This window comes from Netta rufina, assembly GCF_964035555.1.
Source record: "Netta rufina genome assembly, chromosome: 16".
Taxonomy (NCBI): domain Eukaryota; kingdom Metazoa; phylum Chordata; class Aves; order Anseriformes; family Anatidae; genus Netta; species Netta rufina.
The window spans coordinates 13126841-13139816 of NC_140140.1; the positions used below are offsets into that span (position 1 = coordinate 13126841).

Here is a 12976-nt window from a genome sequence, read left to right on the forward strand (position 1 = left end):
CCCCGCCCGCAGCGCACGTGGCAACCTCGCCTGGGCCCGTCACGTGACGCGAGCCGCGGGCTTCCCCCCCCCCCTCCCTCCTCCCTTCCCTCCTCCTCCTCCTCCTCCCCCCCCTTCCTATCCCTCCGCGTCTGACCCCGTCTCCCGTCTGGTCAATAGCGGCGCGCAGACGGCGCATGCGCGGCGCGGGCCGCAGCACGCCCCCGCGCTGCCTCCCCCCCAGCGCGTCTCCCTCCGCCCTATATAAGGCGGGCGCGGCGGGGCTCCCGGCTCCGCAGTGTGCGTGGGCGGGCGGCGGCGGCGGTGGCAGCCCCCCTGCGCGCGGCCTCCGCCCCTCACAGCGGCCCGGCCCCGGTCCTGGCCCCGGCCCGGCGGCGCCATGAGCTCGGGGACCCCTTACATCGGCAGCAAGATCAGCCTGATCTCCAAGGCGCAGATCCGCTATGAGGGCATCCTCTACACCATCGACACCGAGAACTCCACCGTGGCGCTGGCCAAGGGTGAGGCGCGGGGGGGTGGTGGGGTGGGGAGGGGGGGGTGTCGTGAGGAGATTTTGGGAAGCGGGGGGGGGAGGGGAGGGAGGCAGGGCCTAGGCCGGCGCTGTGAGGGGATGGGGGGGGCGCCTCGGGCCCGGCTGGGCCTGAACAATGAGCCTGGGCCTCGCCGCTGAGGTGCGGCCGGGGGCTGCCCGAGGAAGGGGGGGGCGGCTCCGGGTGAGTCAGCAGCAGCCGGAGCTGCCTCAGCCCCGGGGGCTCCCCCCCCAGCTTGGGGGCTCCTGAGGGGCTGTGGGGGGGGTTATCCCCCTGCCCGGGGGTGGCAGAGCTCTGAGGGGTTGGTTCTGTCCCCTCGCGTTGTTACCTAAAAAATTATGTGGTGGTGTTAGGGCTGGGTTTGCCCCTCTGGGCTCCAGCTGTGTGCCAGGCAGCGCTGGGGTTGGGTAGGGATGCAGGCCGCTGCTGGGGGGAGCAGCACGGCTGTCGGCGGGTCTTTGTTCCTCCCGTGGTCAATAATTGGGCTCTGCTCACGGGAAGGGGTTGGCAGCGGGCTCGCAGGGCGCTGTGGGGTGTCTGCACGTGGGGCTGGTTCGCCCTACCCAGCAGGCTGCTCCCCAAGGCGGTGCTCTTGGTCCCGTGTAGAAATAGTGATCTGTCTCCTGCTGTGTGGTGTAATCTGCATTTGATTGTCACCTGTGCTGGGAGCCTCCTGTATTTACTCTCAGGAAAGCCTGTCCTATCTTGTTTAGTCTCTCAAACAAGGTCTTAATTCTGTATTGCTTTTACGGTCCAGCTCGGCTAGTCCAGCTAATGCGTGTCAGCTTTTTGTGTCCCTGAGTTATGTTCTTCTCTGTTCTGGAAGTTCAAACCCTCATCACTGCCTTCAACAACCCATCAGGATAGTCCAGAAACCAAACATTTTTTTGTCTCACATGACTATCTGCTGGAACAAGCCACTGGCTTGCCTGCTTCTCAGCTCCACCTGAGGCAGCCTAGGCCAGTCTGGGTTCAGCATTCTGGTGTTTGGGTGGTGTTGAGCAGGAGCACCTGAAACCTGCTGGTATTTAATCTGGAGTTAAGGATGTGAGTTTTCATGAATTCACTAGTGTTTTAGGGCTGTTTGTCTAAATGTATAAACTGCTATTAATTGAATTAAGTGAGATACCTCAGAAAGGATGCGGTTCCTTTTCTGTACGTGCAGAATGGCCTTCACCTTCCTGCAGCAGAAAGCAGGGATGGTTTCTCATGTAGCTCTGGCTTCCATATAGCACTTGCTACTGCAGAGCCGAAGTGGTATGTTTCAAAGGCATATGTGATGAAATGTTTTATGGTGTGAGAAAGCACGTGCTCTTTATAATATATCTGCCAGATCTTGTGTTTATCGGGCTCTCAGCGTTCAGTTTTGAAGAACTGGAATGTCTGAGTATTTATGATACATGGAAAAATTCTCATTTTTCCACTTGCTGCTTTAAACTTTACGGTGCAAAGCCTGCTTTTTGTTGCAGCTCAGAGACTTTTTAAAATTTGGAGACTTCATATCAAAATTAGCGTCAGAATTATGAGCACAGCAACGGTGCTGAAGTCAGTGACAGCAGCGCCAACACTGTTTGGGTGGGTTTGGTTGAAAGCACGTGGTCTGGAGGGTTAAAAAAGCACTGCCACCAAATACTGATGGGCAATTGATGTCTAGATAGCGGGTAAATTATTGTTAATCCCCAAATGCCAATGTTTATGGTTCAGACAACTTTAATACAGACTGCATGTATTGTGCTGTGCTTTTATCCTGATTTTTATCATCCCAAATAGTACAAAGAGCAACCAAGGTTGAAAGGAACCTCAGGAAGGAATCTGGTTCAGCTTCTTACTCAAAGCAGAGCTCACTTCAATTGATTTGAACGTTGTTCCTGTTAAATCTCAACATGTGCAACAACTTAAATGCTGGATAAGAAGATTCCATGTGCTTAATTAAGTGCTGAAAGAAAGTTGTCCATCTCATTAGATGTTAAACTTAAATTACAAGCAGTGGTCAGAACACAGTAGATAATGAGCCTCCTGCTGGCAGTGAGCCCCAGTAACTTCACTTTCTGCAGAAGTCTGAAGAAACTACAGGTTTTGAGCAAGAAACACCCGTGTGAGCTCTTTCTAGGCATCCAGTCCCTCTTGTTCTGTGTGCTTCCTGACCCGCCAGTGGTCTAGCTTTGAGTCCTGCATGTGAATACAAACTGTGTCGTGGAGCACTAGCTGCAGCACAGTGTGGGATTGATTTCCTGTTCATCTGTAAACAATAGTCACTGTAACTCTTCATGGGAGACAGCCCTCCAGTCCTCCCAGAAACCCGAAGCTGTGCTTTGGGCTGTGCCAAAAATCATTAAACACTTCAGATACAGGGGTGGGTGTGCTCAACTCCTAGAGGCCTCTCAAATGCCATCACTGCTGTTTTGTCTGCAACAAGGACATCGTTTTCCACCCTTTCAGTTGCGAACCTTGAGCCCAGCCAACTGAGAGGCTGCCTACACAGCTTCAGGCTCTGCAGGTCCAGAATTTCTCCATGTGGCAAGTGACGGGCTGAGAGAAGGCATTGTGCTTTCCCAGCTAGCTGTGGGATTCTGCGGTAGCTCCTGGGTAGCTTTAACATCCATTGCCCTGAGCTGGATGCTGTAATAATCTAATCTTGACCAGGGATATCAGTATGGTTCATGTCTAAAAGGCTGTAAGTATTGCTTTCAGTTTATAATCTGCTTCTAGTTGACTAGGTTACAGTTGTAATACGATCAAACAGCAGCTGGAGATCTAAAATAACTTGGAGGCTTTTCTACCCTAGTAACTAATGGAAGATGGCATTCAGAGGAAGCAACTGACTGTGCTTGCACCACTTAGGTATAAGCTGAGGTGCTAAAACAGCAAGATGGGGACAAGTTTGCCATTGACCTGAGCTTAGTGCTCTGTGTGAGCTCACGTGTGTTGGGCATATGTGGGACTCGAAGACTGCGTGCAGTACGAACCCTGGCTTGGTGGGGGAATTTGCCTGGATGCAGCTTTCTGAGGATATCTGACAGGCAGTCCTGCCTCCAACCATCACCACTTGTTAACAAGTTAGTGCTGCTGCAGGATAGCAGGGATGCTCAGCAGGAGGATTGAGCTGGTCCAGCTCTTGCAGCCCTCTTTCTGGGGGAGCTGTCCCCTATCGTCTACGTGACGGGGCTGTTGGTGCTTATCTGTCCAGCTGGGAAGTCGGAGTGGTGGCTGGCTGCCACACCACCACGGGCTGTGATATGGCAGGTGCTTGGGAAAGGTCTGGTTAGGATGGAATTTGTGAAGGTATTGCAGGACTGCTGCTGGGTCCTGGCTGAAAGGCTGGGTAGTTATGTGGTAACCTGCTAGAACTGAGTGATGCAACTCCAGCCTGGAATTCTTCCAGTGCCAGAGTGCGTATATCAGGTGAAGTTGTGCTGGTGCTTATCCAAATCGACCAAGCTCCATGAAGATGGAAAACAAACCTCTCTAAGTTGTGGCAAAACATCTGCTCTGCAAATGTGCTCATTCTGTAGCTAATTCCAGACTTTCATACTCCAGTGTCTAAAGTGACTGCTGCCTGTTTTCCTTCCTTAACTAAGTAGTAAGTCTGAGTCTGACCTCTTCCTGTTTAATAGATTGAGTTAATTTACGCTCCTCCCTGGCAGCCACACACTCAATTACTGCCTTTTTTCCACTCTAATGTGTGACATCATTCTGCCTAGTACCTGCTCAAGTCTTCTGGTGCCTGAAACTGAGCAAAACCTCAGTAGGTGCTAAGGTCTTAGATTTATCCCTTAAAAAGCTAAATATGAAACCATTAGCATGGAGTGAACTTATCAACAGTAACCTCTTGTTATTAATAAATATCTGTATGAACTTATCTGTAAAAATCTGTCTGTGTAACAAATAACTGAAACCAAAGGTACAAATGTGAGCCCTAAAGTCTAAGAATTTTTCCCTGCTGCCAGAGGCCTCTCTGCAGTGGCAGTTGTCTCAAGCTGTGTGTGTATATGGGATGGGGAGGGAAGGTGACTGGCAGTACAGCACTGTGGGGAAATCCTCGGGTTTTTGGTAGGCTTCTTTGCAACTGGTCTATGGTCTTCACCTTCACAGTTAATTGTAAACAAATGTGTTTATGCAGGCTGCTGAGAAAGTTGGCATTTGAGAGTTGTGTGGGATAAGGGGAGCCAAAGCATTACGAGAGCACTCTAATTGTGTAAGTTTTAACTTGTGCAGTGTTGTAAAGGTAATACTGGACTAATGGTAATCTTTCTAATGCTAAAGTGCGGTCCTTTGGTACTGAAGACCGGCCCACAGACAGACCTGCTCCTCCAAGAGAAGAAATCTATGAATACATTATTTTCCGAGGAAGCGACATCAAAGACATCACGGTCTGTGAACCTCCAAAAGCTCAACATACCCTGCCACAAGATCCTGCCATTGTTCAAGTAAGTTAGCCCGAAGTGGAGCTAGGCAGCTATGGTAAAACGCTGGCAATGAAAGACTGGATTTTGATATAAAGCGATAGAAGTGAAAGCCAGTCAATGTCTCCTGAATCTTCAGAATCCAGAATCTTCAGATTTTGGGAAGCATTCTGAATTTCATTTTAATGTTTAGGTTAGTAGGATTAAAGACTTCTGTCAAGAAAACCTGAGAGAGTTTACTAGCTGAGGATGCGGGCAAACTAACGCTTCTCAATGTTTTCTTAAGCATTAATAATGCTGTACTGAAGTAAAGAATCACTACCAAAGCAAGTTGACTTCTGGACACTGTAAATGGAAATGTACTTTGTCTTGTTACAGTCTTCACTGGGCTCTGCCTCCACATCCTCCTTTCAGCCACATGTGCCTTACAGCCCGTTTAGAGGTATGCCACCTTACAGCCAGCTTGCTGCCAACTCTTTACTTAGCCAGCAGTACGCAGCTTCATTAGGTTTAGGTAAGTAAAGTTTTTTACTTGCTAGAATAAAGGTACGGTCCTTGTACGCAGCTACCGTGACAGCAAATAACAGTAACTAATGCTGAATTCCTTGCCGAGTGTCAGGCTGCAGCAAGCAGTGAATAAGTTAACACCTTTGTGCAGCACTCTTACTGCAAGGAGGCCCATCTTTCATTGACGCATGCATACATGAAAGAGACTAAAGAGTTTTTTTTTCTGAAAGTAATGTGAATCCCTAACATTGAGGCCAGTTTATTTCTAGTCTAACATAACCTTACACACACAGCACACGTGAAAAGAACTTGTGTTCCCAGAGAGGACTAAATAAGCTGCTCTAATGCTGTTCTAGAGATTCTTGTATCTCTTTCCCAAGTCCTTCAGATGTTTCACTACCTTGTATCTTATCCATATATCTTTTTGCTTTCTCTTCTTCCCTCTATCTCTTTAGAGAAATTGGTAAGCCCTCCAGCATCAGCAGCTGCTTCCAGCCCTAGTTCTTCTCCGTCTCCACAACCTGTTTCAGAGCCTGACATGTCTTCAGAGCCCCATCAGCTCTCTTCCAAGGGTAACAGCAGTTTGAGGACTCCAAATATTTGGAAGAACTGCATGGCACTTGCAAACAATCTGTTCTTGTTAACCCCCTCCTAGAACGATAGTACTTACATGGGTAATGCTAGTCAAACGAGTTTGTTCTTGGCTGTTGTTGCTTTTCCTTACATGAAGTATTACTTCCTCCTGTTCCAGAAGTATCAATTAGAGGAAACAGGAGAAAGGAAAGTAAAGGACTGTGGATCGTCCTGTGTAAGTATCAGGAGAGGGCTGAGGCTTAGGGATGTTGTGCTACATCCTGCCCAGGAGCATGCATCAGCTTAGGGACTGGGTGAGGAATTAGTTGGTCTTTCCTAGAAAGACAAGCACACTGCTTAAATTGTGGGTGGCCTTGCTGTTAAAAAAATAAATAACCTAGTAGAAAACTTAGGGGAATTGTTGTAATTGAGGAAACTTCAGGATATATTTTGTGCATGATGGGGCAGTATCCCTTGTCAAGACTCCCAATTAGCAAAGCATGACTAACAGTAAGCAATTTCTGAGTTGTGGTAAGCTGAGGTAACAGTTCTGGGTGCCTGCTTCTATGCTTAAACAAATTTTAAAGGAGTTTGAGTAGGGATAACTAGACTGACCATCCTCAGAGCAGAGTGTCCAGGTGCAGCCTGCATTTAAACATGGTAATTAGTTTCATCTGTTTTTAACTTAAGCATGTATGCTTGTGTTGGCATGAAACTGTTTCTACTTACTTTCTGGTTTTGGCCATCCATCTGTATGTACCTTCCCAATATTCTGGCTACGCTTTGAAACTTTCTCATGTTAAACTTGCACAGCAGCTTTGTCCTGTTGAATAATCCTTAGGCTGTGTCTGTCTTCCTTGCAAGTTTTCCAGGTGTACATAACTGGGAACCTGCATGATGTTACCTACTGGGTATATCTCATGTGGACTTGGGTGACCCAGAAGTGTCAGTGGCTTGGTTTGTGTGTACTCTTCAGCTTTTTCACTTTTCTTGCTCGTAAAGTGTATTCAGTTAAAGTTTGCTTCCAAGTGGTTCCTATGCATAACTACATAAAGCTGTAGCGCTCCAAAACTTCTACTTAAACCTAGAATGCAGTTTTTCTTCTGAGTACTGAAGACTGTCACTTTCTAATATAATTGGTGTAAGGTATACCAAACCATGAAAAGTATTTACATGTTTTGTAGTGTGAATAAATAAGCCTGGATGGAAGAGCAACAGAAGTCTTGGTAACACTTTGGCCTTGACCAAGAAGGAATTTAAAAGGGTAACTTTGAGATCCTGGTCTGGTTTCAGGTTTTCTTTATTGGAAAGCTAACAATAAGCAATGACAGTACTTCAAGTAGTTAAAGGGCTTCTAAAATGGCTTACAGAATGGGATATTTTTGAGGTTGTTGAACTTTTGCAGCAAACTTTTTTTTTTTTTTTTTTTAGACAAAGTGGGGAAGTTTTCTTGAGTGATTTCAAAGTGGTAGGGTGTTTTTTTTTTTTTTTTTTTTTTTGCTTCAGATATAAAGTATCATGTAAAGTACAATCCTGCATAACCAAAGATAGCAAAACTTGATTTCTAGGTGTATAAACTCTGAGACTGACCTGGTTTGTTTATCTGAAGTGTGTCTCTGAACTTGGTTTAAAAAATGTGTATTTTTTTTTTCTGATTTAAGGCTCTGGATTTGAGAGCCAAGGCTTGTTACAGCAGCAGTGCCTTACCTAGCGTATATGCCACTTAAGCATAGCATGCAATGATAAACACAAGGTTTTGAGTAATTCTTGACAAAATGGCTTCTCCATAGGAGTGGGTAGGACTTGAATAACATCGGCACGCTGTCTGAGAGGCACTTAATCATTGGAATTTTTTCCAGGTGCTGGCTTTCCGCCTGTTCACCCAGTCCGCAAAAGCCCCATGGTAGAGCAGGCTGTTCAGACTGGCCCAGTCGACAACATGAATTCACAAAAGCCGCCCCCGGTGAAAGTAACTCCGGGGGTTCAGCGCAACGGACGGCAGGTTCCACAGAGCAACACTAAGACAAACGGTGCGTATGTTCCGCTCGAGCCTTGAAGTGCCATTTTTAGGCATCCTTCAAAGGTGCATAGCAAGACTCAACTCTTCCAGTTTTGCTCTTGTGCTCCTTCATTGAATTGCTTTCTTGTTCAGTAGATACAGTTCAGGCACCACCTGTGCAACCCCAAGGGCAGGTGAATGATGAAAACAGAAGACCTCAAAGGAGAAGATCGGGTAGGTTAATCTGACACCAAAGATGTGCTTTAGCATATAAAAGCAAATGTTAATTTCAACAAAGGATTATTGGACAGAATGCTAAGGGCAAAGTAAGGCTTGATAAGTCTTTGGCCATCTAGAGGTGCTTCCCTAACAAAATAGCTTCTGGAGCCATAGAAGTTCAGAACCTTCCAGGAACAAAATTCTGGTGTCTTCTGGAAACCGGAGGTACATCACAAAAAACTGATGCTGTGAATTTAACTGGGAAGGGCAGCCTGTTTAAAAATTTCATACTTTTAAGTAGAAAGATCTCTGGGAGTTCTTGGTTCTGTAGAACATAGTTCTTATAATGACTGCAGTTTAAGCACAGGTCAAAAGAAAGTGAAGTTAACTTCAAGGAGACATCCCTGCCCAAGCAACATGAGAAAAGGCAGGAAACAGAAGTTGAGATGCTGGGTCTTCAAATTTGGTTGACTGAAGGCAGTGCTTTAGAAAGGGAATTATATATATATATATTTTTTTTTTATTTTTTTATTTTTTCAGAAAGGAGCTGATAGCTTCTGCTTTACAACTAAGAAATTACAAAGTACAAGCCCCTTTTGTGGGTAGATGAGTCTTGGGTATTGTCCCATTGTAACAGGTTTACAGACCATAGGTAACATGCTCGCAAATCAGCAAGCAGACTTGATAGCCTGTCCCTTCCCTTACCTTTACCTGGTGCAGTACTTCTTTTGTTTTCTGTCCTCATGCTGAAGGGAAAGTTGGACATGCTCTGTCTTAGTGGTAAGAGTGATGTTCAGGAATGCTTTTCAGAAAGGTAAAATATCGCTGTAATATGTTTTCTACAGCCAAGTTCAGAAGTTACTTTCAAAGAGGTGTGGCCTAACCACAGGACTGGAAGCCAGAAACTCCCGAGTTCTAATCCTGGTTTCCTCTGGTCTTGAGCAAGTCATTTAACCTCCCTGCACGTTACCAAGTGTTTAAACTCTCCTGCTTTCAGGAAACAGGAGAACCAGAAATCGTTCTAGAGGACAAAACAGACCAACTACTGTGAAGGAAAATACAATAAAGTTTGAAGGTGACTTTGACTTTGAAAGTGCAAATGCACAATTCAACAGAGAGGAACTTGATAAAGAATTCAAGAAGAAACTAAACTTTAAAGGTTTGTGGCTTCATTAAATATGAATTGCTGAGCTAGTAGTAAACACTGCATAGAAAAACTCATGCTGAGAAATCGCGTGATTACATGTGGCAGCATCTCAAATCTTGTATGAGGGAGCAAGAGAACAGATGGCTCTTCGGTGTGCCTCAAGGAGGTGTAATGCATTTTATTATCTTCAGATGACAAAGCAGAGACGGGGGAAGAGAAAGGGGACCCTGGAGTGGCAACCCAAAACAACGATGGTAATGCAGAGGAGGACCTTCTGGGACCCAACTGCTATTATGATAAATCCAAGTCTTTCTTTGACAACATCTCCTCAGAACTGAAATCCAGGTGAGTATGTCTAATAAAACTTGAATTATAACTAAAATTGCGTAAAAAGCCAAACATGTAGCATGGTGTAACATGCAACTCTTAAGTCTTAAAATGCAAGAAGAAAAAACAGGAAAATCAACAAAATCTTCAGAAGGGAGTATGGCCACACAAGTCTGAATGGTGTCTTGTTCAGTTCTAGACGTACCACATGGGCTGAAGAAAGGAAACTCAATACTGAGACGTTTGGAGTGTCTGGCCGGTTCCTTCGTGGCCGCAGCTTTCGTGGTGGATTTCGAGGTGGAAGGGGTACTGGAGCAGCAAGACGGAACCAAACCACTCACAGAGCTGGTACTGGCAGAGTGTAACTGCAGAGGCAAGTTTTTCAGCAGGAACAAATACTGTCCCTGAGCGAGGCTTGTCTCTTGTTCTTTACCTGAACTGTCTTTGCAACCTCACCTTGCTCTCCGGTCTCTGATGTATCAAGAATCATCCCTTACTGTGTCTGATCTGCCTTTATAAGTCATGTAAGGGAAATACCAGTGGTTTTAATTTTTCTGGGGTTAACCTTCTGCCTGTTCCAGAAAGTGAGAGCTGTTTGTTTCAGTGGGACTTTCCAGCCAAGCATGTCAGTTGATAAACAAATATAAACTTCTGTTGCTTTTTCTTAGGCTTGATATCCAGGGGATCTTCCCTAATTCTGCCTTTTTCCTGCGTAGGTTCGAACTTCTCTCCTGAGAGGATGAAACTGTACATAGAAAGAAAACAACCAACTGCTGCACTAATGTGGGAAAATGGTTCATATTGTTTACTGTCTCAGCTCAAGTGACAGAACTTCATGTACTACTGCTTATATTCTGGACTTTTTTTGGACCAGCAATTGTCAGCTGGAGTATTCTTTGGAAGAGGGAATGTGTTCAGGGGTACCTTCTTCAGGGTGTCTTTTCTTTATTGTTTTTTTTTTTTTTTCTTTTTAAGTGCAGACTAACTTACATGGTTCTTCTTTCTGGGTCTCTCAAAGGCTGCTATAGTCTAAGCTCAAAGTCAGACTCCTTTTCTGAACCCTGAAGAAGATAAATCATGGTATTTTAACATGGAACCAAAGCTCACTTGAAATAAACCAGCTAACTTGTTTGTTCTGAGTAACCAAATGAATTCTTTGGTGCTGCTGGTCTTACTGTTCTTGGCAGCATGTGTGAAGTAGCACTTGGCATCTGAAAAAAAAAAGTGGATTCCTGGTGCTGGGGAGTTATGTATATTGTCACTTGGGAATACTGGATTGTTGATCATGTAGTAGTGTAAACGACTGTACAACTGTTTGCCAGCTGGTACTGATGTGGAGGTACAGCAGGTTCGTGCAGAACTGTGACTCTCCCTCGAGTTAAGGGTGCTGGGCACTCCTCAGAGGCTTCGAGCCTCTCACCAGGGCAGGGCGGGAGGGCAGCGCGTTGTGTCCTCAGCAGGGTGGAGCAGCAGGGACACTGCTGCTGTGTGCACCCAGTGGATGTGCACCGAGTGGGGAGTCCGTGGCAGCAGCTGGCTGTCGGGGGGGCTGGAGCTCTGGCTCCTCGCCTCAATTTGTACCTTGCTCATCCAGTACTGAACGCAAACAGTTCTCTGTACACTAGTAGACTGTGGTGGAACACTATGGAATGTTTTCATTAAACTAGGAATGGGGAGTCCATATAATGAAGCTTAACAGACGGGCATGTTTAAGTTGTTTCCTCTATACCCCCATACTGTAAATAGTTTAGTTGTTTTTCTTTTTGTTTTTAAAAATCTGTATGTGGGGAGAGGGGCTGGGAGGGAAGGGGTTACATTTGTTTGCATGAATAAGTGGGTTAAATTGCTATAGGCATGTGTCCCTTTTTTGGTTGGTAGGGAATTTTGTTGAAAAAGCACCTTGATGACTGAACCCCTTACATAGCTAGAATTTTTTTAGTTATGCATTGACTTAGGTTACTGTAAAAGCTTGGATTTATTTTTGTAGGACTTTCTTGCTAAGAGTTAGAACATAGCAGTGGGGCTGCTCTTTGGAGTAATGTAAATTGTAATTATAATAAACATGTAAATGTTTAATGTTTTCCTCCTACTTTGTTCTGTCCGTAGCTTGCTAGCATCAGCCTGTACAACTTGTCAGATGTCCAGGGCTTAAATTGGTCGGAGGAAACTGATGGGAAGGGTCGTGCAGTGTTTAGAAAGGGTGCTTAAAACCTCTGGTACAGCTACTGAATGCCGCTGTTACTGGTATCCTGTGTTCTGTCCCCTGTGGGAGGTCTGGGTGGTGAAAATTTGCCTGAAGGAAGGGTACTGTGACCTGAAGGAAGGGTGCTGTGGCCCAAACTGCCCTGAGCCTGCAGCCTGAGTCTGTACTGGTGGAGCTTAATGAGAGCTTGTTCTGGGTGGTGATGCTTCTGGTTTGGTAGCCACAACTGCCTTTATCTGGGCTCAGAGCAGCACACAGGGTGTGTGCTGAAATAGCTTATTTGGGAGCTGCTGCAAGCCTCTCATTTCTGTGATGGCAAAACGGCCACTGGGGCGCTGCAGTGTGAAGATGGAATTGTGTTGCCAAAGTCAATGGAGCGGTGAGCGCTTCAGAGCTTGTCCTGTGTGACTGTGGTGAAATGAGAACTCAACTCCAACATCCCTGTAATTCCTTTCCAAGGCAGCAGCTCCCTTTGTGCTGCACTTGACCTCAATCTGATAGGTAAGACACAACCGGTGCTGCTGACACTCCTGGAGCTGCTGTCCTGTGGACAGATCTTGGCCCCTCTGAGCTGAGCGTGGTACCTGGCTCACTGTGGCAGCGATGTGGGGACAAAGGGTGGCTGCTGGATGCTGGGGCTCATTCCCTGCTTGTCCTCGTCTGCCGGGAGTGCTCATTCCAGTGTGGTCTGAGGCAGACAGCTGCCCACGGGGCTGCCTTGCAGCACTATCAGCTTTCATGGGGAAAATTCCCGACACGAGGCAAAGATAGTGCAGAATAACTATCCATTCCTTTCAAAATTCCAGTCTGAGGACTGATAAATGAACTGACACGGTACTCTGGTAACTCCATTTCTTTTGGTTTGTGCTCTGCTGCTTTCCTGAGCAGGAGATGGTAGCACCGCAGCTTCCCTGTCCTTGATTCCTGTACCACAATCAGCCCACACTTTGCTTTGCAGGAGTTAGCTGTAAACAGCTTCGTTGTGGTGTGCTGGGCCAGGGAAAGCACGTGAGTTAGCGCGAGTGGGATAGTCAAACAGGAGCCTGCCTCGCCTCCCTCGCAGGGAGC

General features: G+C 46.3%; 1 protein-coding gene across 2 annotated transcripts; it reads left to right on the forward strand.

Moving 5' to 3' along the window:
• The first annotated feature begins 226 nt into the window (after positions 1-226).
• Positions 227-11487, forward strand: LSM14B (LSM family member 14B). Of its 2 annotated transcripts, none has more exons than XM_084296417.1 (10): positions 227-500; positions 4794-4957; positions 5312-5447; positions 5896-6012; positions 7873-8043; positions 8166-8246; positions 9229-9390; positions 9570-9723; positions 9899-10078; positions 10422-11487. In XM_084296417.1, the coding sequence occupies exons 1-9, from the start codon at positions 380-382 to the stop codon at positions 10068-10070; spliced, it is 1278 nt and encodes a 425-aa protein (XP_084152543.1). In that variant the 5' UTR covers positions 227-379; the 3' UTR covers positions 10071-10078; positions 10422-11487. The 2 variants fall into 2 exon arrangements, with proteins under 2 accessions (XP_084152543.1, XP_084152544.1); XM_084296418.1 differs by having other exon boundaries at positions 8169-8246.
• The last annotated feature ends 1489 nt before the right edge of the window (positions 11488-12976 follow it).

Excerpts from the sequence above, each read along its gene's own strand:
- LSM14B (XM_084296417.1), top strand. The coding sequence starts at position 380 with ATGAGCTCGGGGACCCCTTACATCGGCAGCAAGATCAGCCTGATCTCC. Across the intron at positions 5,448-5,895 it reads CGCAGCTTCATTAGGTTTAG|AGAAATTGGTAAGCCCTCCA; the intron begins GTAAGTAAAGTT and ends CTATCTCTTTAG. Across the intron at positions 9,391-9,569 it reads GAAGAAACTAAACTTTAAAG|ATGACAAAGCAGAGACGGGG; the intron begins GTTTGTGGCTTC and ends TATTATCTTCAG.